The sequence below is a fragment of the Dryas octopetala genome, chromosome 7 (genome assembly GCF_963921425.1).
Source record: "Dryas octopetala chromosome 7, drDryOcto1.1, whole genome shotgun sequence".
Taxonomy (NCBI): domain Eukaryota; kingdom Viridiplantae; phylum Streptophyta; class Magnoliopsida; order Rosales; family Rosaceae; genus Dryas; species Dryas octopetala.
This window is the reverse complement of record NC_141372.1, coordinates 6864091-6889170: the sequence shown is the minus strand read 5'-3', so window position 1 is coordinate 6889170 and position 25080 is coordinate 6864091. Positions and strand designations below refer to the sequence as shown.

Genomic DNA, 25080 nt, shown 5'->3' with positions numbered 1-25080 from the left:
AATCATGCCAATTTGGGTTTGGTTTGAGTTTCTTACTAATAATCGAAGCAATCACTGGCAATTTGATCATAGAAAAAGGGTTCAATAATGGTACAATCACAACAAATTTTTCCAAATTTTAATCACCAACTTATATGACAAATGACATGTGTTTTATTATTAAAGGCCAACATAGGAAGTTCACAACAAAAATATATTCCTTGGTATATTTGCAAAATGGTTGAAATGAAGACATTCTTGATCTGATTAGCCACCCGAAATGTTTTTGGGGAGCTAATTCTGCAGCAAATGCGCTGGCTGAAATGGTTAATGGGTCATGATGTTGTCAATGTTGCATTTTAGACATCCTCTTCTGGTTTGACTGCTTCTGGATGGTCTTATTAGTTGTCATTTTTAGTTGTTTTGGAGAAACTACCGGCACTCTTTTTTTTTTTTGTTGGACCAACACTCTTTTGACTTTTCTAATTGTTATCCAAAAATCAAACAATTTTGTTCTTTGTTATATACGTATATTAGCTTTTTTTTATTTACAATAGTATGCATAATCTTCATTTCAGATTTCATCTTTTATACAAATCTATGATTGGTAATGCATTTTTTTTTATCTAATCAAAGGGTGCTTTTATTCCACAAAACTTGTGCCCCAAGTTCTGGTTTGATATTCTTTTTACAAAAACACTTTTATAAACACTTTTCTTTTTGGCTTGATACATTATAACACTTGAGGAGCAAGTAAACATTCAAATACTTTTATTACTAAAAAAAAAAAACATTCAAATACTTTTAAGCCAACAGAAAAAAAAAAAAAAAAAAAAGTCCAGCTAACTCAAAAAAAAAAAAATCAAATAAGTAAAATAATCTCCTAAAAATTAGGTGTCAACTCAAGGGTATGCGCAATACGCACTCTCCTTTTCTGATACGCAAAAAAGGAAAAACAAATAACGAAAATATAAATTCACAAAACAATTTTATATTTTTCCATTCTCACAATTCTCAAACGTACCGACTCGAAATCTCTAATTGGAGCAGAGACACAAAAGATTGAGAACCATATTCTTCTCATAGTGATCAAATTTCTCAAAATCCCAACGAAGGTCAGTCAATTCTGTTCTATTTTGATTTCTAGGGTTTCGAATTTACGTTCTAAATGCTTTGTTCCTTTATTGATTTTGCTGTTTGAATACGTTTGGACTTGTTTTTGAAAGAGTTTGGTGTTGTTTGCATGCCCAAGAAATCCAAATAGTTTGGTTCAGTTTGATACTCTAGGGCTTTAGGTTGTGTATTGTTGTATATTTCATTGTGGTTTATTTTGTTTGATTTTAGTTCACATACTATTTGGCTTTGTAAACTATTTCACTTTCATTGAGAAAAGGGTGTCCTTTCTTGAGGTTCACACATGTGTATCTGTTAATTTATTATCATTTTTATTTTATATATATCTATATATATATTTATAATTGGTTTTGTAAACTATTATTCATTTTATAGAACCATTGGGCTTTGTTTCTGATTCAGAGATTTGATTTCTTGGTTGTTACAGGTTTGGTGATATCACATAGCCATCATGAGATTCAGGAAGGGGAGTAAAGTGGAGGTACTAAGCGAAAAAGAGGTTCCATCAGGAGCATGGCGTTGCGCTGAGATAATCTCAGGCAATGGGCACACTTATAGTGTCAGGTATGATTGGTCTCCTAGCATGGAAAGTCAGGCAGTTGGGCAGAGAGTCCCAAGGAAGGCTATTAGGCCTTGCCCGCCGCCTGTTCAAGGTGCGAAGAGTTGGGCAGTTGGTGATGTTGCCGAGGTCTTTGATGATGGTTTATGGAGAATGGCTAAGGTGCTGAAGTTTTTGGATGAAAATTACTACTTGGCTAGGCTACTCGGATCTGGTGAGGAGTTTAGAGTCCACAAATATAAGATCAGGGTGCGTCAATTTTGGAAAGATGGCAAATGGGCTGTGATCGGAAAGGTAAACTTCTATCTGAATCATATTGGTTTTATGTATTTTTATCATTTTCTATGCTAGTTAAATCTTTTAATAATACTTGCAGGCATTAGCTTTTTGTTATTAAAATCTCTCCCTCTCTCTCTCTCTCTCTCTCTCTCTCTCTATCTCTCTCTCTTTCTTCTTTTTCTATTTCCCCCAAGACACATGAATGTTTTAATAATTTTTGTGTAGTATCCTTGTCTTTGATCTTTACTAATATTCTTTTTGGTTCCTTTTGACAGGGTCCTGGGTCAGATTACTACAATCAGATGAGTTCTCAGGTCCCACAAATGAATGCAAGAATAAAGCTGCCTGTTGCAAATGATTGTTTACCTCCTATGGACAACACCAGTTGTCAGGATTCACATATTGTCTCATCTAGATCATTAAAGAGAGCTTCTCCATATTGCTCTTATTATATTGAAGCAAAATCCCCAAAGATGAGAGCAATTGAGAGGGGTTGTGAGCATCAACAATTTGTTTCTGATTTCCCATCTTCCTTGCTCAAAAAGGTAGATGCTGTTGCTTACCCGCCAGAAAATATGGGTGAAAAATACATGCATGCTTCCTTTATTAATCGTACAAATGGATGTTTAGAAAAGGAGAGGAGAAATTTAAACGGTGCTATTTCATGTTTTCTTGAAAGAAGCTCAGAAGTTAATGATAGTGATAGTGATAGTGATGCATGCTCTGTTGGTAGTTGTAGTGCTATTAGTGACAGTTCAAATAAGTTGTCCGGTCATAATTTAGCAGGTACTAGTCAAGATGCAGATACCCTTTGTAGTGATGCAGAATCTTTTTGTGGCCGTGGAGATGTGCAAGAAAATTTTTCCCTTCCTCTGAAAGAGGATCTAGCAGCCAGAATCCATAGGTTAGAGTTGCATGCTTATCACTGTACTCTGGTGGCAATGCATGCTTCTGGGTCCTTAAGTTGGGAACAAGAAGCGTTATTGACAAATCTCCGTATTTCACTTCACATTTCAAATGATGAACATTTGATGGAACTAAGGAACTTAATTTCTGCTGGAACAAACCTTCATCTTAGTTAACTTTTAATCTTTAGGATATTCAATACTTGGCTTTATTGCCTTTTCTATGTTGTAAGAAACAGGGGGAATTGCTACAATTTATGGTGCTTATCTTTGTTCCACTCTGTATTGATTTAAACATGGAAAATTTGTACTCTGGAAATTATGTACTTTATCTTATAGAGAAGTGAATATTTTCAGGTTCACCATAGTTCTTCTGTCTTGTCAGCTGTTTATTATAATTTATTTTTACCAGTTGTTTTTTTTTTTCATTGTAAGAAACAGAGGATGAATTGGTACATTTTGCTGTGCTTATGTTAGTTGTCCAATCTGCAGTGATCTAACTATGTAAATTTGTACTTAAGTTATGTACTTTCTTTTTATCAGTTGAAATTTTGTACTTTATCTTATAAAGAAGTGAATATTGTGGTTCACCATGGTGCTGTCTTTTCAGCTGTTCTTATTATTCATTTTTATCATTTATTCCTTTTTTGTGGAGGAAGAACAATTTCTTTTCAGTATTTAGCAAGTATTAAGCTTACTTCATCCCGATAGAATTTGCACCTATCAAGGAATCAATCTCTTGGGCCCCATTAAATATTTGTTAAGGCAATTATGTGTTTACAGGATGAACATTTGTTGTCATATCTTTTTGGCTAATTCCTAAGGAGTTATCTGTCTGCACTCTAGTTTTTTGAGTTAGATGAAATAAAAGCCTAAGTTCTCTATCTGATCTGGAAACAAGCATCACCATTCTCTACCCCATACATGTATGTACGGCTCAAGCACCATTTTTCTGTTCTGTCATGCACGATTGGTTGAGTGAAATGGTATCGATATGTATGTGGATGATTTGTTGGTTTTGTACTGCATAACACATGGAATATGAAGTGTGGTTGTTGAGATGTTATATTATCTTTTTTTCTTATTGACATTGTGCATATTCTTCTCTCCAGTTTCTGTGTTCACTGTCATCTTTAATGAATATCTTTTTGGATTTATGGTAAAATAGCTTGGTTTTCTTGTTACCATGTGAATGCATGCAGAGTACCATTTCATGAATCTTATTGATGAATCCCTGCATTTTCAGGGCCAAGGTTCGAGGCTTGCTTGCCTTGCTTCCAAAGGTCTAAAGATGATGCTGGGGTTTTCCATCTTTGCGTGTACAATGGCACATCAAAGAACCAGAGGAAATAATTATACCAATTTCTGGAAATATGTTGTCATATGCAAAGAAAATCGGATATCGTCCTATGTTACAATATCTATATCTGATTTTCTTTATATTTGACAATATATCGCCAGAAAGTGGTATCATTATTTTCTCTGGTTCTTTGTTGTGGTTCATTTTGGGTCTGCTGGGAAGTGTGGACACATCTTGTACCAAAGCAGAACGTGAACATTGAAAGGTTCCAAGACAAACTTGATGCAGTTTACCTGATATTTTGCTTGATGAATATCTCTATATGTTCTATAAACATTGCATTAATTTAATGTGAAAATATATTAGGTATTATATTGCTTTAGATTCTTACCTATGTTATTTTAGTAAAATTTCTATATATTTTTCAAATTTGGAAAGCCTAAAAATCACTGTTCTTTTTTATCTAATAGATGGGTGATTGTGGAAACTTGAAACAACTTTGGAGTTTATATGATCCATACCATCTGCTTTTTTGAGACCCTATATGTGAGTACATTGTGCATTACTTTTGACGGAACTTAAATGGCTTCAAATTTGGCCTAAACTACCCCTATTTTTAGATTCTAGGACACAGTGTATATTGTTGTGAAATATGTACTTTAGAATTGCTTTAGGATTTGTATGAATGATTAAAGCAATTTGAAATTATATCCTTTCTATGAAAAACATGATAAATTGAAATGGAACTATGTATTGTTATTATGCTTGGATGTGGTCTTCAAGAAGTTGTTCACATGTTATTAGATTGGGATGAAACACATAGGAACAATTCTCCATGGAAAAAGAGTCTGTCAATTGACCAACAATGGTGTGGCTAGATTGAAGGGAAGGGAGGAGATTGCTGGCTTTGCAGCTCCTATCAATGATTGTCAATCCAGTTCAACTAAGCATTTGTCCCAACTACATAATATCATTCTTTTTAAGGTAATGCGCACAAAACTTTGAGTTTAATTCTCAATTCTCAGTAAAGTTAACGAATTGGTAGTGGTTGTGCTATTCAAGGATTGTACTTATACATGCTGTGTATCCCATTGTATTATGGTAGTGGTTGTGCTGTTTTACAAATTGAGTAATGGTTCAAAGAAGTTGCACAGAGGTTACAAATTAATGAAATCGAGCGGCAGCTCTACATGCCTCCAAGTACATGGGGGTGGGGTAGTACAGACATGGTATGCCATCTTAGTTGCCATGTCAGTAGTCTCTATAAGCCATCTCAGTAGTCTCTAAAATAATTTTTTTATTTCAAATAGCTTTTTCTTTCTTTTTTTGCCACATGTCTGAGGCGTCATATGATTGGTAATTTTGCTATGAGGGAATTTGAACTTCTGAGGTTATAAGTTATACTTTTTTGTTTCCCTTAACCCAAAAGGAGCCCGACAGAAATTTCACAAAGTTTGGGTTACCACTTAGTGTAATAATTAGACTTACAAATTTTGTATATATGTTTTAGATGGACAAGATCTTGCCTTTAGCTATTGAAATTTTGATTCTTCAAGCAATTCAAAGTCATATATGTTGGGGCTGTGCCAGGCTATTACTTTGACTGATCTGAAGAGCAACTCAACCTTCTTTTGCTGATATCAATGTACAAGGAATATTTTATACCAGGTCTATCGCTTTCAGGAAATTGCTCTAAAGTGGTTGCAAGAGTTGAGACTTGAAATGCAGTTGCAGATCTTCAATTGATCCTTTTCAGTTCTATCATTTTTGTAATGGTAATATATTACCCCTTGGAAGATAATGTAAATGAGCAGTCTCTCTTTTCTTTTCTTTTCTTTTTTGGGGGATAAACGAGCAGTCTGTAATCAGTCTTGTGTTTATGTAATTGTTCTATTTGAAATATGATCATTGCATTTGTACATTTGCATGAGGTTGGAAAGATAAAATTTCTGTAAAATATACATTCAGCAACAATTTTAATAAATCTTATTTTTCTTGTACCTGCACAAAGAGAGAAAAAGGTGCAACTGAGTGTTGGGATGCTGGTGCAATAAGCTTGTCCCACTCACCCCTCTAAGTCTTAAGAGTCAGAGAGGAAGGCTTCTCTTCATTCCTAAAGATGCGGTTGTTCCTTTTCCTCCAGATAAAAGTTAATAGCAAAACACATACAAAGTAGTTGTTTAACGATTCTACCGAGTTAGTGTGTCCCTTTCCACTCATACGAAATCCAAGCAACCTCACATCCTTTGGTGTGCTCGCTAAACATTTTATGATGAAAACATAATCATTCACATATTTCTGAATGCATTGGCATTGTTCCAAGGCAAGCAGATTTTTAATTGTAAGCCATGTATCAACACTAAATATTAGTTTTGAAATTTCCAAAAACCCATCAGTGAATCGTATGTTGAATAAGTTGTTGGTTGATCCCACCTTCAACTTGACTCCATCCCAGTGTAGCTCTGTGACGCTGGGTGTGATTAGAACTTTCAGTTGCTCTCCAGCTTCTTGTGGATCAGCTGGTAGACATAAACTTCTTATAAGATCAACAAAATGATCTACTTTAGATGTTCTCTTCAAATTGCCTTCCAATCCCTCTATCTGCATTAAAGATTTGATGAATGTGTGAGAGAGATTAATTATTGAAAGCCCCTGATCAGTACCATTACTCTTAGAAGAGACTATAACTTCTTCTTCGTCTTTATTTAGACAAACATGAAATTACATAAGCATATATATCAAACTGAAGCAATGGAACCTACAAGGCAATTATAGAGCACAGTGTTTGAATGAAAATGAGCACAAACTAGTACAAACCACTACAATAACAGACAGGAAGCCATTCTTAACAAGCAACTCCACATCCTTACACTCACTTTAGGAAGCCTTAGGAGAAATAGCAGAGATAATAGAGCAGACCGTTTGTATGAGAGTGAGTATGAGGAGAACAACAGCTGCAATGACAGACATAGTCGCCCATGGTGTGTTGAAATAATTTTGTCTCAAATTTGCCTTCCATCTGTGCCAAGGTGTTTTGCAATACTTGTTCAGGCTCTCACAAAGAGTAGCATAATGGAAGTCTCTTGGCTCCACAAAAGCCTCATCGACAAGGCTGTTAAATAGAGTAGACCCCTCAATGCTATCACCTAGCATATTTTCAACAACTCCATACTTAACAAGCAACTCCACATCCGAGGGGGTGCTCACAAAACGATCCAAGAGAAAAACATAATCACTTATGTAATTCTCAATGCAATGGCATTGCTCAAAGGCAAGCAGATTTCTGATTGTAAGCTCAGTTTCTTCACTTATTCTCAATTTTGGAATTTGCAAAATCCCATCATTGAATTGTATGTCAAATAAGTTTTTGGTTTGTCTCACCTTAACCTTGACTCCAGCTCGGTGTAGCTCTGTCATGCTGGGTATGTTTATAGTTTCAAGTGTCCCTGCAGCTGGTAATTTCTTTGGCATATATAATTCATATAAAGATCTTATTAAATCAACAAAATGTTCAATTTTGGAAGAACTCTTGGACCAGTCTGCTTCTTCTGTATTAATATTCATCAATCTAGTTTTGAAGAAACTGCGAGAAAGTTCAAGTAATGAAAGCCTCTCATTAATGTCAGGAAAGACTCTATATGGGTCAAAAAGATCCTCAAGAATGAAGAATGGCAGCTGATTTTCAAGCAACCGTATGTCAGGCCATACATCATGCAACATCCGTGGTTGCCGAAATATGGGGTCATCAACTGGAATGAATTTACGACAATGGTGCCTCAATAAGACCTCAATGATGAAGGCAGCATCCACTAGAATCATTGTAACAAATTTTTCACTATCAAACTCAGTCTGTTCTGCATAACATTTGCGGAGTCTTTCTTCCTTGTCTTTTATCTTCTTTACATAATTCTCCAAACTTTCCTTGGTCCGTTTCAGATAATCTTTTAGATACTCTTTTTGTGCTCTTCCATGGCTTTCAGGTTTTCCTTGCCATGGTGAAATGGACCTATAGAGACAACCTGAGGTTCGTAGCACTTTTTACTTACACGTCGTAGTCGATCAGGAACTCTGTAGATACAACATACAGAATAAGCAGACATGGGATCAGGCAAGCTATCCAACTTCAACTTCTCTTTCACCCAAGTTACTAATCGAATGCAGGGGTCTTCGATGTCGTATTCTATGTCAGTATCACCTTCATTGCTTTCTCTCATTCTGTCCTCCCGACATAATTTATGATTACAGAGTACTAGCAGGCACCACAATCAACAATTAAATCTTTCATTATTAACATTCCAAAATCATCCAACCCAAAATTTGAAAGGGATCTCCAAATGCTAAATCAAACTAGATGCATATATGGTTGACAAAATCTAAACATATTCAACTATAGTCATAAGAGCAGACACACAAAGACCTTAAATACTTATAACTCTTACATATCCCACCCCAAACTAGAATGCTCCAAATTTTCATACAAAACTATGTTGGTTGAGGCTGTCTCTTACAACCATTCTTGGAAAATTCAAACCAGTTTTGGTTTAACACTTCCCATGGGTGGTGTATATCCTTACCAAAATTTCAGAATTACAGATCTACAATAACATACACACACCTTTTCTCAATACTTTTTGTTTTTTTTATAGTAAATTAGCTAGACAAATCCTCTTCAAATTCATATTTTTTACACTAAAACTCATGTCATTATTTTTTCATTTGTTATTGTTAACCTTTTGACCACTTGCCAACTCATCATTCTTTTTATTTTTAGATTTTTTAATCAGTATTTCTTAAATTTTAAACTTTATAAATTTCTCATATGCCTTCAATCCTATTTAAGACGTTTTTTTGCTTAGTTGTATTTTATTTTTGGTAACATTTGTATTGACTCTTTACAATTTTTTGTGCTTTAAATGCTAATGAGACATTTTTTCGAATGTTAATCATGAATGCCCATATATGATATTTTTATAATTATATTAATAATTATAAATATATAAATAACCTACAAATAATTCTCATAAATAATAATGAACCTACAAAAAAAGTTCTATATAAATATAATCAACCTACACACAATTCTAATGAACTAAATCATTAACAAATAAATAACCTACACTAAAAGATAAATACAATGAACCTAAAGACATTTTTCAGTTGTAGGTTCCTCATGTTACTTTGTTTGTTGACACTATTTGATAGAGATTACATTGTCCACATACGACTTTACCTACTGAATTATAGTCCAGGGAAATATCAAACCATAAAAAGTGTAATTTATTAATTGTTTTAATGAATTCCTTAAGTTTACGGAAATTTTTTATGGGAGAACTAATGTAATTAAATAATGGCATACTGCATGTGTAAATAAACTAATTTAATATGAATTATAAATATCCTATTTGGCTTAAAAAAATTCAATTGGGCCTTACCTATTAATAAAAAAGATGTAAGGTTAGACTGTATAAAAAATTAATATGAGGGACTAATATCCCATTAACCCTTTTTTTTTACTACAATTCTTTCTTTATTTCCCTCCTCTAATGTGTTCCCAATATTTTCCATTTAAAGTAGGAAGGGGAAACCAAATGAAAATCTTGTGTGAATTATTACAAATTTTTGTTTTTGGGGACAGAGAGACGAGAGTGAAGATCAACGTGGGCATGTACAATTTTTCATGCATGCTTCTACATTATTATTGCAGCTCAATTCAAATAAAAACAAATTCTTATAGATTGATAGTAGATATATATTGAGTGATTCTCGCATCCACACTGGATTATCCGCATCATGTCTATATGGTTTTCTATATGGGAATTAATCATTTTTGCTAATTCTATACAGGAAGCTTGTTCGAGCGAAAATTTATGCGGAAATCCGAAATTTTATACATGAATAATTTTTTACTTGTATAAAATTGGCATAAATGATTCCCGTATATGATTCAGTTTGGATCAGGTGTGAATGCGAGATCCTCGGAAGATTTTTAATGCAGTTTTGTTAAAATTAACATTCCTATCAGTCACTTGGCCAAAATAAAAAAATAAAAACATTCCTATCAGTCAATGATGTGAATATTCTATAAGGAAAAATAATAGAACATAGCAATGGAAAAGGATACAACCCAGACGAAAGATTATGAGTTGAAAATTAATTATATATGCACAAGAAAGACTTACCAGAATTTCAATGCTTCTCTTTCCCTCTTAAGCTAGCCCACTTACATGCATGCACCCAAGTAATTAAGTTATTGCAAATTTGCAATTAATTGTCTCTATCTGTTATGCTCTTATATATTGGCGAAAAGGCTCATTATAACATTCCTAAACCATCTTTAAAGCATGCTAGTCCTAAGCCTGTTTGGTTAATTGCATACAATTAAAGGAGATAATATTCTGGTTTACTTTATTCTTTTAAACCTCTAAAAGAGAAAGGGTTAGTCTTCAATTCTTTACCATCAAGCTTAGCGTAGCTAAATTAAGGACTGTATTTCTTTACCATCTCTTAATCCAAAAAAAGAAAGATTATTTTTACTCTGTTTTATATAGGAAGTTTCTTTTATACAAACCAAAAGTGTATCCATGGTTACAACTTACAAGGAGATGGTCTTGATTGAACTGGAAAATTGTCGGGTAAGTAAGTTATAAGTTAAGCTACGTACATAGTACAGATTTGATAAAAAATAAAAATAAAACTTACATATAGTCATCAACACGGTTAGTGGTATTTTTTTTCATAACATAATAAAAGTCAAAAGTTGGAAACCTCCACTCCTAGATAAAAATACAAAATGATTGCACCAAGAGATTTTGAGCACTAGTGTAAACCTGCACCAAATATGGACTAATAATGTCCCAAGAAAAAAATTGAGGAATTGAGAGTCTCAGTGGGAAAATTTCTTGAGTGGGACAGTTGGGTCGTATATATGGTACGTCCTATAATGACATGTGTTCTTATTTCAAGTAAAACTCACATTCTTTAAAACAAAAAAACACATGGTGCAGTAGCACTGGATAATCCAACCAAACACGTGGTCACATTATCCCATTCATTCACAATGATAAACAAATGTAGTGCAAAGAAGGAAATTAATTAAGTCTGCAAAAAAAAGTTGACTCAAAGGTTAATTAGAAATTTTTCAGGGTAGAAACCCACTGCCAATAAAAACCCCAATGCCAAGGTTGTTAATCAGGGTAGAAACACAGTGCTGTCGATGACCTAGAATATTTTCAACAATTCCATACTCAACAAGCAACTCTACATCCTTTGGGATATTGTTCACAAATTGATCCATGATGTTAACATAATCGCTTATGTAAGTCTGTGTGCAATGGCATTGTTCAAAGCCAACAAGGTTTGTGAAAATATACTCTGTACGTATAATCACCATCTGTGAATCGTATGTCAAAAAAGTTTTTGGTTGATACTTCCACCTTTAACTTGACTCCTGCCTGATTGAGCTCTGTCATGCTGGGCGGGTGCAACACTTACAGGTTCATGTTGCGGTGGTGCAGACATAAAGTTTGTTATACAATCGACAAAATGTTCTTGGAATTTTCTTTCCTTTGAGGACCAGGAATTCCAACCCCAAGGGACCGCCTTCTTGTTTTCTTTGTTGCTTTTCCTTTTCTCAGTATATATTCGCTTTGGCGATTCCCTGGTTTGCCTTCGTTTTCTTCCAAGCTCTGATTCCTCTTCTTTTTAATTCCTTCTAGAGCATTAACCAAATCAAATTCTCCAGACAGGCTTACTAATAGTAACGATTATATTATTCCATGGAGAAAAATGAAACACGTGAAAAAGCAAACATAATTACACAGCACACAAACATCACTCTTTTTTTTCACACACATGAAACATGAGAAAAATATCTGAAATCCATAAACATCAAACTGAAGCAATATATATAGGAGAAGCATTCCTGACACCATATTTTTGATACACATTTTCAATGAGGCTCATTCTATATACGATTTTAACGATTCGAACTGTCTATTTTTTGCTTTGTTCTATTACTACATTCGAACCGTGTAATTTTTAGGTTTGTAACCATTTTTCAAGTGACCCAATTTAAAGAAAACATTAGCAAGATTAGAGAGAAGCCTAATTTTTCAAATGACCCAATTTTTCAAACTCATCTCATAAACGCGGTAAGATTAGAGAAATACCTAGTGAAGATTTAGTAGAAGATGGAAATGAGCTTGAGGAGATGAGAAGAGCTTCGGATTGAGGAGATGGAGAGCTTTAGATCAGAGTTTCATGGAGGCGAGGTGGAGATGGAGATGGAGGCGAAAACGAGGAGTCGCAAACGCAAGTCCTCCTGAGGCCCAGGTCTGAGCTCCGGCCCACCAAACAAGGGCTAAGAGTCAGAGAGGAAGGCATCTCTTCATTCCTAAAGATGCGGTTGTTCCTTTTCCTCCAGATAACGTTAGCAAAACACATACAAAGTAGTTGTTTAACGATTCTATCGAGCTAGTGTCCCTATCCACTCATACGAAATCCAAGCAATGAAGTTAGATCAAGGTGTTCAACCCAAAAAAACAAGAAGTTAGGTCAAGGCAGCCTAAGCTAGGAACCACAATCCAAAGCCCATAAACAAAGGAAAGTAAGGTTCTGTAGTACGCAAGAGGGTTCGGTAGGTAGTTAAAGAAATTCTAAAATGACCCAAGTGTTTGATTTCTGTTAGTACCTTTTAGAATCATTGGGTTGGGGCACGGTTTTACAAAATGGTAATTGTTCTTTTTATGTGGGTAAAATGTGAAGTCTTTTGATTTGGTCCAAATGTAAGCATTCATATTAGAGAAATAAAAAAATTGATGCCGCTACAACACATAAATAGAATTTGCATTCAATATAATGGGTAAAAGTGTAAAGCCCAAATGTACCTACTACAACCAAACCCAATCTAAACAAGGAAACCAGAGAGATTCGCAAGGTATCAAATTTCTCCAACCAAAGCCAGCATCACAGACCCAACAAACCCCCTCAACAAAATTCAGAAACAGAGGAGCACACTACTCAATTAAATCGTCATCGTCATCAGGAAGTGGTTGTGCAGCTGCCTGTACCAATTCAGCTTCATGCCTGAATAACACGAATAGAGTTTGAGTTAGAAAGAGACTTCCATCAGCAACTTGAAAAGTTAGCACAAACATGCTAACAATTGTTCATTATGACACTCTTTGATCTAGGTTGAACATGCAAGTTAATGATAATAAAATGATTGAGGCAGGTCTATCACTTACTTTGCTTGTACAGCCATGTCAATTTGAACTTCTGGAGGAGCAAGAGCAGGAGATTCAACAAAATGCAAATCAGTATTTCTGCACAGACCAATAGACCATTAAATTAACAGAGTCGAGAGAAGGATGATATAAACCAAAAATGATAATAGTTATAAATTTATCGAAGTAAATGCCCTAGAAATTACCCTGCAAGCTTTCTGGCGAGGTACAAGAAAGGTTTCTCAAAGTTGTAATTGCTCTTGGCAGAAATTTCATAGTACTGGAGATTTTTCTTCCTGTGAAAAGTAACCTGCTTTGCTTTCACCTGCCTATTCTTCACATCTACCTTGTTGCCACACAAAACAATGGGAATGTTCTCGCACACCCTGGACAGCAATATAAAAGTCACTTAGAAGACCATAAAGTTAAACAAAGCGGAATGGTGGAAGGAGCTAGACTATAGGGTTTAAGACCGACAACACTAACATAATATTTAGAGAAGAGAAAGGTAAATAACTTTCATGTACGCACCTGCAGAGGTCACGATGCCATGTCGGGACATTTTTGTAAGTCAAACGAGCAGTTACATCAAACATGATGATAGCACACTGTCCATGAATACTGAAAATCAAGAAAAAAAAAAGAAGCACATATTATAAGTGAAGCAAAAGAGCAAGCATGAAGAATAAGCTTGGGCCAGTTCAAGCAAGGCAAAAAGGAGATGTGCATCACTTGCTTCCAGATCCACAGAAAGAGTCATACACAAGGAAAGACCACAAAAATACAAATTTTAGCTTGGTTCACATAAATTGAAGAAATAAATAATGCCCAGAGAATTAGATTTTGGATTTGTATTCAAGTTCTTAGTTACTGGCTAACACAGGAACATAGTCAATTCAATGATTATGCATACAATTCCGATTATGACATTCCAAGTGCAATACATCCAAAACAACATAACACACAAGATGGCTACAATGCCACAATGTCACATTAGTAAACCATGACAATGTCATGAAAATAAATAATGCCTAGATAATCAGATTTGGCTTTGTACTAAAAGATTCCTGGTTACTGGCTAACCCAAGAACATGATAGTTTCTATCAAAACAAGTTACAGGAAAGAACAATAATACCGAAGTTTTGAAAAAAAACAAGAGAAAATAAGAGAATTTCAAAACATATCAAATCCATCATCTTCAAATCAATTCAAAGAACTTTCCATAGAACTAATTCCTTTTCAAATACGAAGAAAAAAAAAATGATCAATTCAACAATCAGCCATCCAAAACACCAACATAACACAAAATATTACAAATTAGATGGCCACAATGTCACATGAGTATAATCAAATAGATTAAAGTAAACCAACAGAATGTCATGCAACAAAAAATTGATGGTTGGAGATAAAAAGGACATACTAGTAACCATCTCTGAGTCCACCAAACTTCTCCTGACCAGCTGTGTCCCAGCAGTAGAACCTGATCTTCCCACAGTTTGTGAAGAAGTCCAATGGATGGACCTCAACACCGATTGTTGCTGTAATTCACAAATTAACATCCAAATTTCACAGTCACATAAACACACAGAGATACGAATAGAATTAAATCAAACAAACACTAAATCTAATCCCCAATGTTAGGGTTTGATTTCTTACGCTCGTATTTCTTCTCAAACTCTCCAGTGAGATGGCGTTTAACAAACGTGGTCTTCCCTGCACCCAATCAAAACACTCCATTACTACTGGAAGAAAAAAAAACAAATAATAACAAATAAAAAACTGCAACCAACTATTTTAGGGTTTCGATAAAATATTAGATCCGATTGAACAAGACGACGAAGAGGAAGGCTTTGAAGTCTCTATTTGGGCGATTAAGACATAGAGAAGAAGCGAAAACACTTACCAGTTCCACCATCGCCGACGATGACAAGCTTGAAGCTAGGGTAATCCACAGTTTGCTGGTTCGGAAGAGCCTGTATACAAAAAATATAAAACAATGAGCGTGAAATACCAGCACACAACCCCAGCCTGCCTCACTAGCACATATACATAGAGAGAGAGAGAGAGAGAGAGAGAGAGAGAGAGAGAGAGTACCATAGCAGAGGCTATAGAGCTTTTGAAACGCGAATAGATTTAGGGATTCGAAATCAAGGAGATAGGGTGAGGGGTTTGAATTGTACGAAGCACAGTAAAGTGATGAAGGAGGTGAGGGACTTTGGGCTTTTATATAGGGGCCACCGACCCCCGAATCACCGGGTTCGACTTTTCTTCAACGCGATTTTCCTCACCGTTGGATCATAGTCCCGCTTCAATTTTCAGCTTGAATTTCGGCCTTACACATGGCACCGACTCTTATTGCCATTGACTTATATGGGTTTCGGTGGATCAGTAACTATGGGCCTCTAACCTTGACGTCTCTTTTTTCCTTTTAAAGCCCAAAAAAGCTGGGTTTTTTTTTTTTTTACACCCCCAAAACCCAAAAAGCTGGTTACAAATTTAAAAGAGTTAATTATATTTATACCCCCTCAAATTTATTGTCTTTTCACATATACTCTCTGGAGTTTCAAAAATTACACATACACCCCTGAGGTTTCAAAACTATTGCATATAATCACCTACAAGAGAAAAAAATAAATAAATAAAAAAGAAAATATTTGTATTAAGATTGGACTTTACACCTTAAGTAATCTTATTAGGCCATTTAATCTCTTAGCATGCAATTTTGCATAATTTCTCATTATTTAAGGCCAAGGTTGGATCATAGTCCCGCTTCAATTTTCAGCTTGAATTTCGGCCTTACACATGGCACCGACTCTTATTGCCATTGACTTATATGGGTTTCGGTGGATCAGTAACTATGGGCCTCTAACCTTGACGTCTCTTTTTTCCTTTTAAAGCCCAAAAAAGCTGGGTTTTTTTTTTTTTTACACCCCCAAAACCCAAAAAGCTGGTTACAAATTTAAAAGAGTTAATTATATTTATACCCCCTCAAATTTATTGTCTTTTCACATATACTCTCTGGAGTTTCAAAAATTACACATACACCCCTGAGGTTTCAAAACTATTGCATATAATCACCTACAAGAGAAAAAAATAAATAAATAAAAAAGAAAATATTTGTATTAAGATTGGACTTTACACCTTAAGTAATCTTATTAGGCCATTTAATCTCTTAGCATGCAATTTTGCATAATTTCTCATTATTTAAGGCCAACATGAGGTCATTTAACCCCTTAGGCATGACTCATGAGCCCTTCATAAAAAAAATAATAATAATAATAAAAACCGACCAACATGATTCTAGTTTTTAAAACTTAAACACCAATTTAATATAAGAAGAGATTCCTTAAACACCAATTTATCATCTTTTGTTTAATAAAAGTACATTAAAAAAATGAAAAACATTCACCGCATAGTGTGTAACGACATGTCATTGTGAGTTCCTCACTTTCTCTCATTATTAGTTTCTATTAGGGGTGAGTGTGGTGCGGTTCGACTCACTTTTCCCCCGGAACCGTGCGCCACGCCGGACATTAATACACGGTGCGGTTCGGTGCTTAAAACCGTGAAAGAAATAAAAAAACCAAACCAAACCAGACCATTCGAGGTGCGGTGCGGTGCGGTTCTGGACCTAATGGGCTATTATTCAGATTAGCATTTTTGGGCCTCACATTTATTTTTTTAAGCTTAAGCCCAATTATTTAATGATGCAAACTCATCCTAATTAACAAGTTTTGGCAACAAAAAAACAAATTTACAAGTTAATTCAATGAATTTAACCAAAAAGACTAACACCTTATATGGCATATACCCTATACACTTATATAGTATATAACTATATATTATACCCTAGAACTATCAACAATTAAAAATTTTAGTATATAGAGTATAAACTATAAATAATGTACTAATTTTTTTTATATATAATATAAAAAATATACTAATTTTATTATCAGTAGTGCTAGATATACCACATTTTTATACCATAATTTTATACCACCTTATGTGGCAACTTACATGGCATTCATACATTGGATACTAAAAAATAAAAATAAAAACTCAAAAAAGAAAAGAAAAACTTTGTCCAATAAAGTAATAACACGTGAAATAATATAAAAATGTGGTATAAGAATGTGGTAAGGATAGCATTATTCTTTTATTATATAGGGTAATGGGTATAACTAAAATTATATACTAAAACATTATTAATTATTATTATATTATATATCTAGAAAATAGGTCATAGGGTTATATAAAATATATTTTAGGGTCTAAACCCTAAAATATAGCTACGTTAATATTAATTCTAATATTTTATTAGGATTTAGGGTTTATGGTCTAAAGTGTATAAAAATGTGTACAAAAAGTGTATAAAAAGTATATAATAATGGTATAAATATATATAAAAATATATATAAAATTGTGTATATATGTATAAAAATATAAAAATATATATTTTTTGCAAGTATGCAGTGTGGTTCGGTTCGGTGCGGTTAAATAAGGTGTAGAACCGGAACCGGAGAGAACCGGTGCGGTTCGGTTTTTTTGGCAATATTGACTTTTTTTTGTCAACGCGATTTTTTGCGATTTTTTGGCAGTGTGGTTCGGCCGGTTTTGGCGGTGTGCGGTTAAAATGTCCACCCCTAGTTTCTATGTATTTATAACATAAACAAACAACGCGTTTAATTCTTGTAGAGTACCAAGAGGCAGTAGCGCTCAAATGTTAACCACATTTTTCAACTCACAACTCGCAAGAAGATATCATCTCATAGTTCTAACTTCTAAGGAGATAACAGTAGTGCTCAAATGTTAACCACCCTTTTGAATTCATAATATCATATGATTTCATAATTTTTAAATCTCAACAAGGTTTTTCTTTATTGAGAAAGACTATTACATAAAATAAATATACAAATGCATTATTGACTATTAAAAACTCTATGAATTTATAAGATAAATAATAATTATATCACGTGGTGTTACAATCACTTACAATAATTTTTCGAAAAGGGAGATCCCGCAAAGGAGAAAAGAGACTGTTGAAGTGTTTTAATTTAATTAAAATATAAAAATAATTAATAGACTAAATGTTGGGCTAATTGTTTTAAAATTAAAGATTGTGTTGTTGCTTTGATAAAATAGTTCTTCAGTACTTGTACATGAATGAAAGAACAACTGTTTTTTTTTTCTGGGGGGAAAAAGAAAAAAATTGAGCAATTATATCATTCGGAAAAAGTCTTTTACAGAGGAAAGCTTAATAGTGAAGTTGTGCTTCAGGTTTATTGGTTTTAGGCTTTGAGGTATTTATACTTCCCTTCATTTTAATTTTGAGCTATTTTAGGCCCAAAACGGCTTTTCTTTATAGACTTCAACTCCTATTGTTTTAGAAAATAAAAAATCAATATTCCCATTTTCATTTGAAAGAACCAGCAAACTTCAAATGGTACAAGTCATGAAGAGCTTAAAATTCTTATGAGAGACGTCTTTTTTTGCTTGGCTCTATGTAGGTGCACAACCTGTATAATTTTATAATGGGTCATTAATTTGGAGGGTCATCAATAATTTACTATATAAATTATAGTCACTCTATCCTTCTTTGAAGTCCAAAGGGTTGGTCTTTCGATGGGTCATGTCATACTCTCACGTGTAATGAGGGTTATCTTTCTATACCGATTAGTTAAAATTAAGAAAATTAATTTACCCCAATATCCCAAATGAAGCAAGTGAAATAGTGCATAAAATGTCCCAAATGAAGTGAAATAGTGGAATACAACCATAAATTGTGATACAGAATATTAACATGCTGACCATTTGGTTATATAGCTACAGTTCATACTTTGATACATATGGCTTAACAAATTGACTGACTTCTTTTGCATGTAATTCACATGAGGTAATTAAAAATAAAAATAAAAATATGGATTGGGCAAGACATGAGTTGAAATCAGACTTAAAAAATGGACAGTTGATTATGAGATTACATTATCAATAATACTAGTTGTCCCACATTTTTTTTCTCACATTTATATCTTACTTGATGTGTCATTACTTTACTGGAATGGTATTTTCTTTTTCTTTTTCTTTTTTAGGTTTTATTTTTTAATTTTTAGTGTCCAATATATGAATGCCATGTAAGATAGTATGAAATTATGGTATAAAAATGTAGTAAATATTACATTATACTAATAATCCCAAAATAGTTGTCAACTTATAAACTTACCAACTATTTACATTTAAGCACTAGATACCCTAACAAATTTTGTTTGATTCTGCGTTCATGTCAATTTTTTTTTTCTTTTTAATGATTTGCAAGGCATCCAAATTTGGACTTTGCGTTAATCCCTTTCATCTCACACCTCCAACAATAAAAATAAAACAAAGTTCATTAAAGAAAAACGATGAACCCTGTTCAAATTATATTCAGTCATTCTTTTACATGGTCTTTCTTGGTCGGGAGGAGAGACCAAGTTATTATTTTAATTAGATCAACGACAGCACATGATCACTTTGATAAATCTAGCGCCAGACCAAGACTCAATAAGCTTAGGACACTACAAAGTTCCAACAAGAAACCCATTTTACTACAGTGGATCGCAAATTACTTATTTAACCCATTTAAAATAGTGGCAATTGGCATGCAGAATGATCAGAACAAACTTATTTTACGTTAATGCTTGAATTTACTTAGACCAAGAGCTCCAATGAACCATGACAAACACCTTGACAATCACAGTCCCATCTATCGGCAAAAGATTGCAGAAATAAATCTACACCGAAGACTAATATCATGGACATTTCTGACCAGCTTCAAAGCAATCCATGGAGACGGTGATAAAATAGCACAAAATGCTAATGCCTTAAAGTTGGAAGAAAAAACTAATATTAGGTAAAACTGTAATAGGCATGAAGCACAATCATACATGTAACAACAGAACATTGGCATCCTCAAATTCACATCCTCAATATTGACCAGGAAAATTACCACTTACAAACAGCAATACCAGCAGTATGTTTTTCGGTCAGGAAGCAATACCAGAAGTTTCTTTTTGAAAAAAATGGTCCAAGGACCCACAAATATAATTAGGAAACTCTCAACCCAACAACAATCTTCCACATCTACTCAAATGCGTCGTCATCATCATCAGGGAGGGGTTGACTAGCAGCTGCAATAAGCTCAGCTTCGTGCCTGTATTATCAAGGACACAAAACATGTAAGGTCCTTAACCTTTTCACCCAAAGTAATGAAATATAAGATCCAGTAAGAATGACACAGAAGAGCATAAAAAACATTCAAGAGAGGAAACGAGGCTGGAAAAATATGTTGTTTGAGAAAAGATCTGGCATTGCACTTGAAGCTAAATAAAAATAAAATTAAGAAAAAACTCTCACAGTGAGGACTCTGTTGAAATAAATTAGCAGGACAGCATAATGAGGGAAGTCTATGCCTCGACTTGCCTTAGGATGTTGGAGGATTTTGGATAAAGCATGAAAAGCATAGGCATGACATTTCTTTCTCTAAGGCAAGTCTAAAAGACCCAAAATTTTAATCATCGCCTCTCTTATATAGGCAACTTGGAATATCCAAATGCTGTTTGTGTGGGTGGGAGGAGGAAAAGAGGTAAGGAAATTTAATTAGACGCCTTCAACAATGGCCACGACCTTGCTTTCTCAAAGACACTGGGTGTGTGTGTGTGTGAGTGGGGGAGAGAGAGAGAGAGAGAGAGAGAGAGAGAGAGAGAGAGAGAACAATTTTAGTTATGAAAGAAGGCTTACTGCTGCTGTGCAGCCAGATCTATGTGCACTTCTGGAGGAGCCAATGCAGGGGATTCGACAAAATGCAAATTTGGGTCCCTACAAAAAGCAGCACTTTTAATAACTTAAACTGCATTCTGCAAAGTCCAAAAAAAAATTATTAACTATCCAAAGCTAATAGATTTTACCCTGCAAGCTTTCTGGCAAGGTATAGAAAAGGCTTCTCAAAGTTATAATTGCTCTTTGCTGATATTTCATAGTACTGCAGATTCTTCTTCCGGTGGAAAGTAACCTGCTTTGCCTTGACCTGCCTGTTCTTCACATCAACCTTGTTTCCACAAAGAACAATTGGTATGTTTTCACAGACCCTGAGATTCACAGCACAAGTACCCATAAGATTTAATGCAACCCACAAAAACTCATCAAATAAAATCTATGCAAAGAATAATAAAGGCTTTCCGGGCAGACCTGCAAAGATCCCGATGCCATGTTGGAACATTCTTGTATGTCAAACGGGCAGTAACATCAAACATGATAATTGCACATTGCCCATGGATGCTGCACAATTATGTAAATTTAGAACGCAATTACCCAAAAAGGGCAAGAAAATATCATATTTTAGGGAGTGAAATTGCATGCTGGCCAAAGACTTAAAGCCGTCATGCACCGATAGAAACAGAAGGTATAGTAAAAATGTCATGATTACAGAAATTTTTAAAAACCAAAGATAAAATTCCATTCAACTAGGTCAGCTATAATCAACCCTGTTATTTTAATCAACAGAACAAAGGTTTTTTCATGAAATACATGCACTAAAAAAGGATAGTTAAACTCCAAGAAGTAACTATGAAAGACGGACGTGAGCTAAGGATCCAGATTTAGTCATCCAGACTTGCATATTATAGGAACTCAATGAAGCATACAATCATTCAACTCAACAAACACTATTTGAATAGAATTATACATGAAATTAGCGCCAGATTGATAATCGGAGTTTTATAAAAACAAACCAAATATTGGGTTTTAACAATTGATGCTCACAAGCTACCAAAATAATTTTACAGACAGCTTATAACAAAATGCACACAAATATGTAATAATTAAGTTTGATAGTAGACAAACTTTGAGCCACGAGGTTTAAAGAAACTACTCACTAATATCCATCTCTAAGACCACCAAATTTCTCTTGGCCGGCTGTGTCCCAGCAGTAAAATCGAATTTTTCCACAGTTGGTGAAAAAGTCCAATGGATGGACCTCCACACCAATAGTCGCTGTACATTAAGAATGAGCAAGAATAAGTTCCATACATTACAATCTAAAGAACATGAAAACCATTGTTTTTCATATTTATTCTTCTTGTGTCAAAGACAAATAAACTAAATATATTCTTCCAGAAAATAGAGAATGCTTTTCATGAAACTTACGTTCATATTTCTTTTCAAATTCACCAGTAAGATGTCTCTTCACAAAGGTTGTTTTTCCTGCATTGACAGAACACTCTCAGTTAAGGACGAACCATGGTATCATAAGCCAAAAATCTGATACATATGATATAAGTTACAAGCTATAACGAAGATTTTAAACAGAAACACTGAAAAATCCAAGGCATTATGTATACAATCACCACTTCCAAGAACCTAACTACAAAGGATGGTATCACTTTTGCAAACTGCCTTGAAAGAATAGAAAGAGGGCGCCCCATTTGTTTTTAGACAGAACAAATCATCAGACAGTTGTTTTAAGCCACATTTGGATTGAAAAATTGTAACAACGTTCTAGAAATTGAACTCTTGAACCCCAGTATGAGAAGGCTTACTGAAGCTTAAGACGTATAGAAGTTCACTTAGATTCATAGAAAGGTTTACTTGTATTAGAGTTCATTTCGATTGCTCTGAGAGAGTGGGAGCTCGGGAGTGCATATGCTATGAGTAATCACCCAACAAAAGTCCAAAAAATTCATTAAGATTATATTGAAGTGTGTAAAATTCAAAGACGCTTAGCCGACTAATCAAATCCAAAGTTAAAATTTATCATTTTAGTGAAGCTTGCATAAAGTTATAATTTTTATTTATTTACTGAAAATATTAAACCGCAGAAAATCCTGAAACAAAAATTAAAACCCATGCTTCATTATGTCCATGCGAAGAGTTTACATTTAGCTCATTTTAGTTCAGAAACCAAAGGATCGTTTAAACAAAGAAAAATGACAATTTTACAGAAACCAAGCAGATCATGAATGAAATTGAATCCAGATGGAGAAGAAAAAGAAACCTGTTCCACCATCACCAACGATTACGAGCTTGAAGCTCGGGTAATCCACGGTCTGCTGATTCGGCAAAGCCTGCCAGAAAAGTTCCCCAAAAATATTTTTTTTAAAATACAACTAAACAATCGGTTTTCCCAGCAACCAAACACACGATATGCGGATCAAAGAAGTAGAGATGAATTTTCCGAGAAAACAAAAAAAAAAAGATGAAAAGAGTTACCATTTGAGTCTGGTCCAACGGTGTGAGTGGCGCAGAGAGCAAACGAGTGAGCGAGAGGGAAGGATTTGGAGATTTGCTGAGGGTTTATATAGTAGGTGCGTTTGGAGAGACCCTAGTGCCACGGTGCTTTCTTGGTTAGCTTCTAACTGACGCAGCTCTCTGGACCGTCCGATTATTTCGTCGCGATAAGTCCACGCGTACGTAGCACGCTCCATTGGCGGTTTGTAGTGTACCGGGTTTTGTAGGACCCGTTTTTGGAAGTTTGTGGGCTGTTGGGCTTACCTTGGGCTACTCTTCACTTTTCAGGTTGTTTGTGTCCATAAGGAGTCCTCATGGGCTGGCTTAGCCCATGAGACTTCATGAAAAATGCTTTAAGCTCCAATTTTTTTCTTCCAACTCTTTTCTTTAACTTTTTGTTTTTTTCGTAAGTCTTGTGTATTTTTTCTTTTTTCATAAGTCGTGTGCAAGGAATAAAATTTTGGATTTCGAGGAAATTTCGATGGAAATTTCGACGGAAATTTCGAAGATTTTTAAATTTCGACAAAAATTCGACGGAAACGACGGAAATTATTATCAAAATACGAAAATTTTGAATGAAACTTCACCATATGTTTATTTAACATATTATCTACTACATTGATAAAAAACATTGAAAAAAACCAAATTATATGGTAGGTTTCATGTGATATGTGATGAATATAATGCGCGCTGGAGGCAAATACTGTTAAAAAAATGCTTCACTAATTAATAATTACTTCAATAACACATTAACACCTCAATTTTATTTTTACTATAATATTGCCACATGAATTACAAAAGTAATCAATACCACATAGAGTTTCTAGGAGGTTCAAAATTTCCGCTGTCTTCAGTATCATCATGTCCAGAGTAGGTGTAATGTGAAGAATAATCATCCCAAGATACTTCTCCAGCATAATTTTGCATGTAATTGCCAACATGCCAACCATATGGATCAGGAACCTGTTGTGGTTGAATTTGCCCATAAGCATACTCATTTGAAGAGTTTGTCTCTTGTTGTGCCAATGAGTTATTATCAGACTCAACCAAGTAAGGCAGATGTGGTGGGTAGAATATTGGAGGGTTTTGCCCATAATTGTAATTGTCACTTCCTACCCCCATAGAGCCAAAAGTGGTGGATAATGAATCTTCTTCTTCTTGTGCCAAACTCTCATGACCCAAAATATGATATTGATCAATTGATGTTAGATAATATTTAAAAGTGGGTAAATGATATACTCAACCTCATACATACAGATATACTCATATACATCAATACATGATACATTAATTTAGACATTTACACTGTTAGTTAAGTCTATTAGACAGTTTAGAGTTTAGAACTTTAGATTAGTTTATTAGACTATTACTCACAGTCACGGCCTTAAGACATGGACTGATGGACCTAATTCAAAATAGAACCTAACTATAGAAATTAGAAA

The 25080-nt window shown here is 34.4% G+C and overlaps 4 protein-coding genes and 1 pseudogene across 22 annotated transcripts; 1 reads left to right on the top strand and 4 right to left on the bottom strand.

The window, feature by feature from the left end:
* Positions 1-960: 960 nt before the first annotated feature.
* On the top strand, positions 961-6185 carry LOC147279102 (Plant Tudor-like RNA-binding protein). 19 transcript variants are annotated; one of them, XR_015123552.1, is made up of 6 exons: positions 961-1094; positions 1541-1966; positions 2227-2496; positions 4103-4421; positions 4627-4702; positions 5035-6184. XR_015123552.1 is itself a non-coding variant. In XM_086252408.1 (4 exons), exons 2-4 carry the CDS (start codon positions 1565-1567, stop codon positions 4301-4303), a joined length of 873 nt encoding a protein of 290 aa, XP_086108534.1. In that variant the 5' UTR covers positions 961-1094; positions 1541-1564; the 3' UTR covers positions 4304-6185. The 19 variants fall into 19 exon arrangements, 3 of the variants coding, with proteins under 3 accessions (XP_086108534.1, XP_086108536.1, XP_086108533.1); XR_015123550.1 differs by having other exon boundaries at positions 4980-6184; XR_015123546.1 differs by having other exon boundaries at positions 4961-6183.
* A 44-nt stretch (positions 6186-6229) lies between these two features.
* On the bottom strand, positions 6230-6763 carry LOC147279101 (uncharacterized). Its single transcript, XM_086250323.1, has one exon. The coding sequence runs from the start codon at positions 6761-6763 to the stop codon at positions 6230-6232; it is 534 nt and encodes a 177-aa protein (XP_086106449.1).
* Positions 6764-7033: 270 nt separating this feature from the next.
* On the bottom strand, positions 7034-8370 carry LOC147279100 (UPF0481 protein At3g47200-like; annotated as a pseudogene).
* Positions 8371-12983: 4613 nt separating this feature from the next.
* On the bottom strand, positions 12984-15586 carry LOC147279099 (GTP-binding nuclear protein Ran-3-like). Its single transcript, XM_086249878.1, has 8 exons — positions 15476-15586; positions 15285-15354; positions 15038-15094; positions 14802-14919; positions 13912-14001; positions 13587-13766; positions 13402-13479; positions 12984-13240 (listed from the first exon to the last, which is right to left on the bottom strand). The coding sequence occupies exons 1-8, from the start codon at positions 15476-15478 to the stop codon at positions 13171-13173; spliced, it is 666 nt and encodes a 221-aa protein (XP_086106004.1). The 5' UTR covers positions 15479-15586; the 3' UTR covers positions 12984-13170.
* Positions 15587-20238: 4652 nt separating this feature from the next.
* LOC147279098 (GTP-binding nuclear protein Ran-3) lies at positions 20239-23709 on the bottom strand. Its single transcript, XM_086249795.1, has 8 exons — positions 23621-23709; positions 23406-23475; positions 22559-22615; positions 22288-22405; positions 21602-21691; positions 21322-21501; positions 21155-21232; positions 20239-20567 (listed from the first exon to the last, which is right to left on the bottom strand). The coding sequence occupies exons 1-8, from the start codon at positions 23621-23623 to the stop codon at positions 20498-20500; spliced, it is 666 nt and encodes a 221-aa protein (XP_086105921.1). The 5' UTR covers positions 23624-23709; the 3' UTR covers positions 20239-20497.
* Between the last annotated feature and the right edge of the window lie 1371 nt (positions 23710-25080).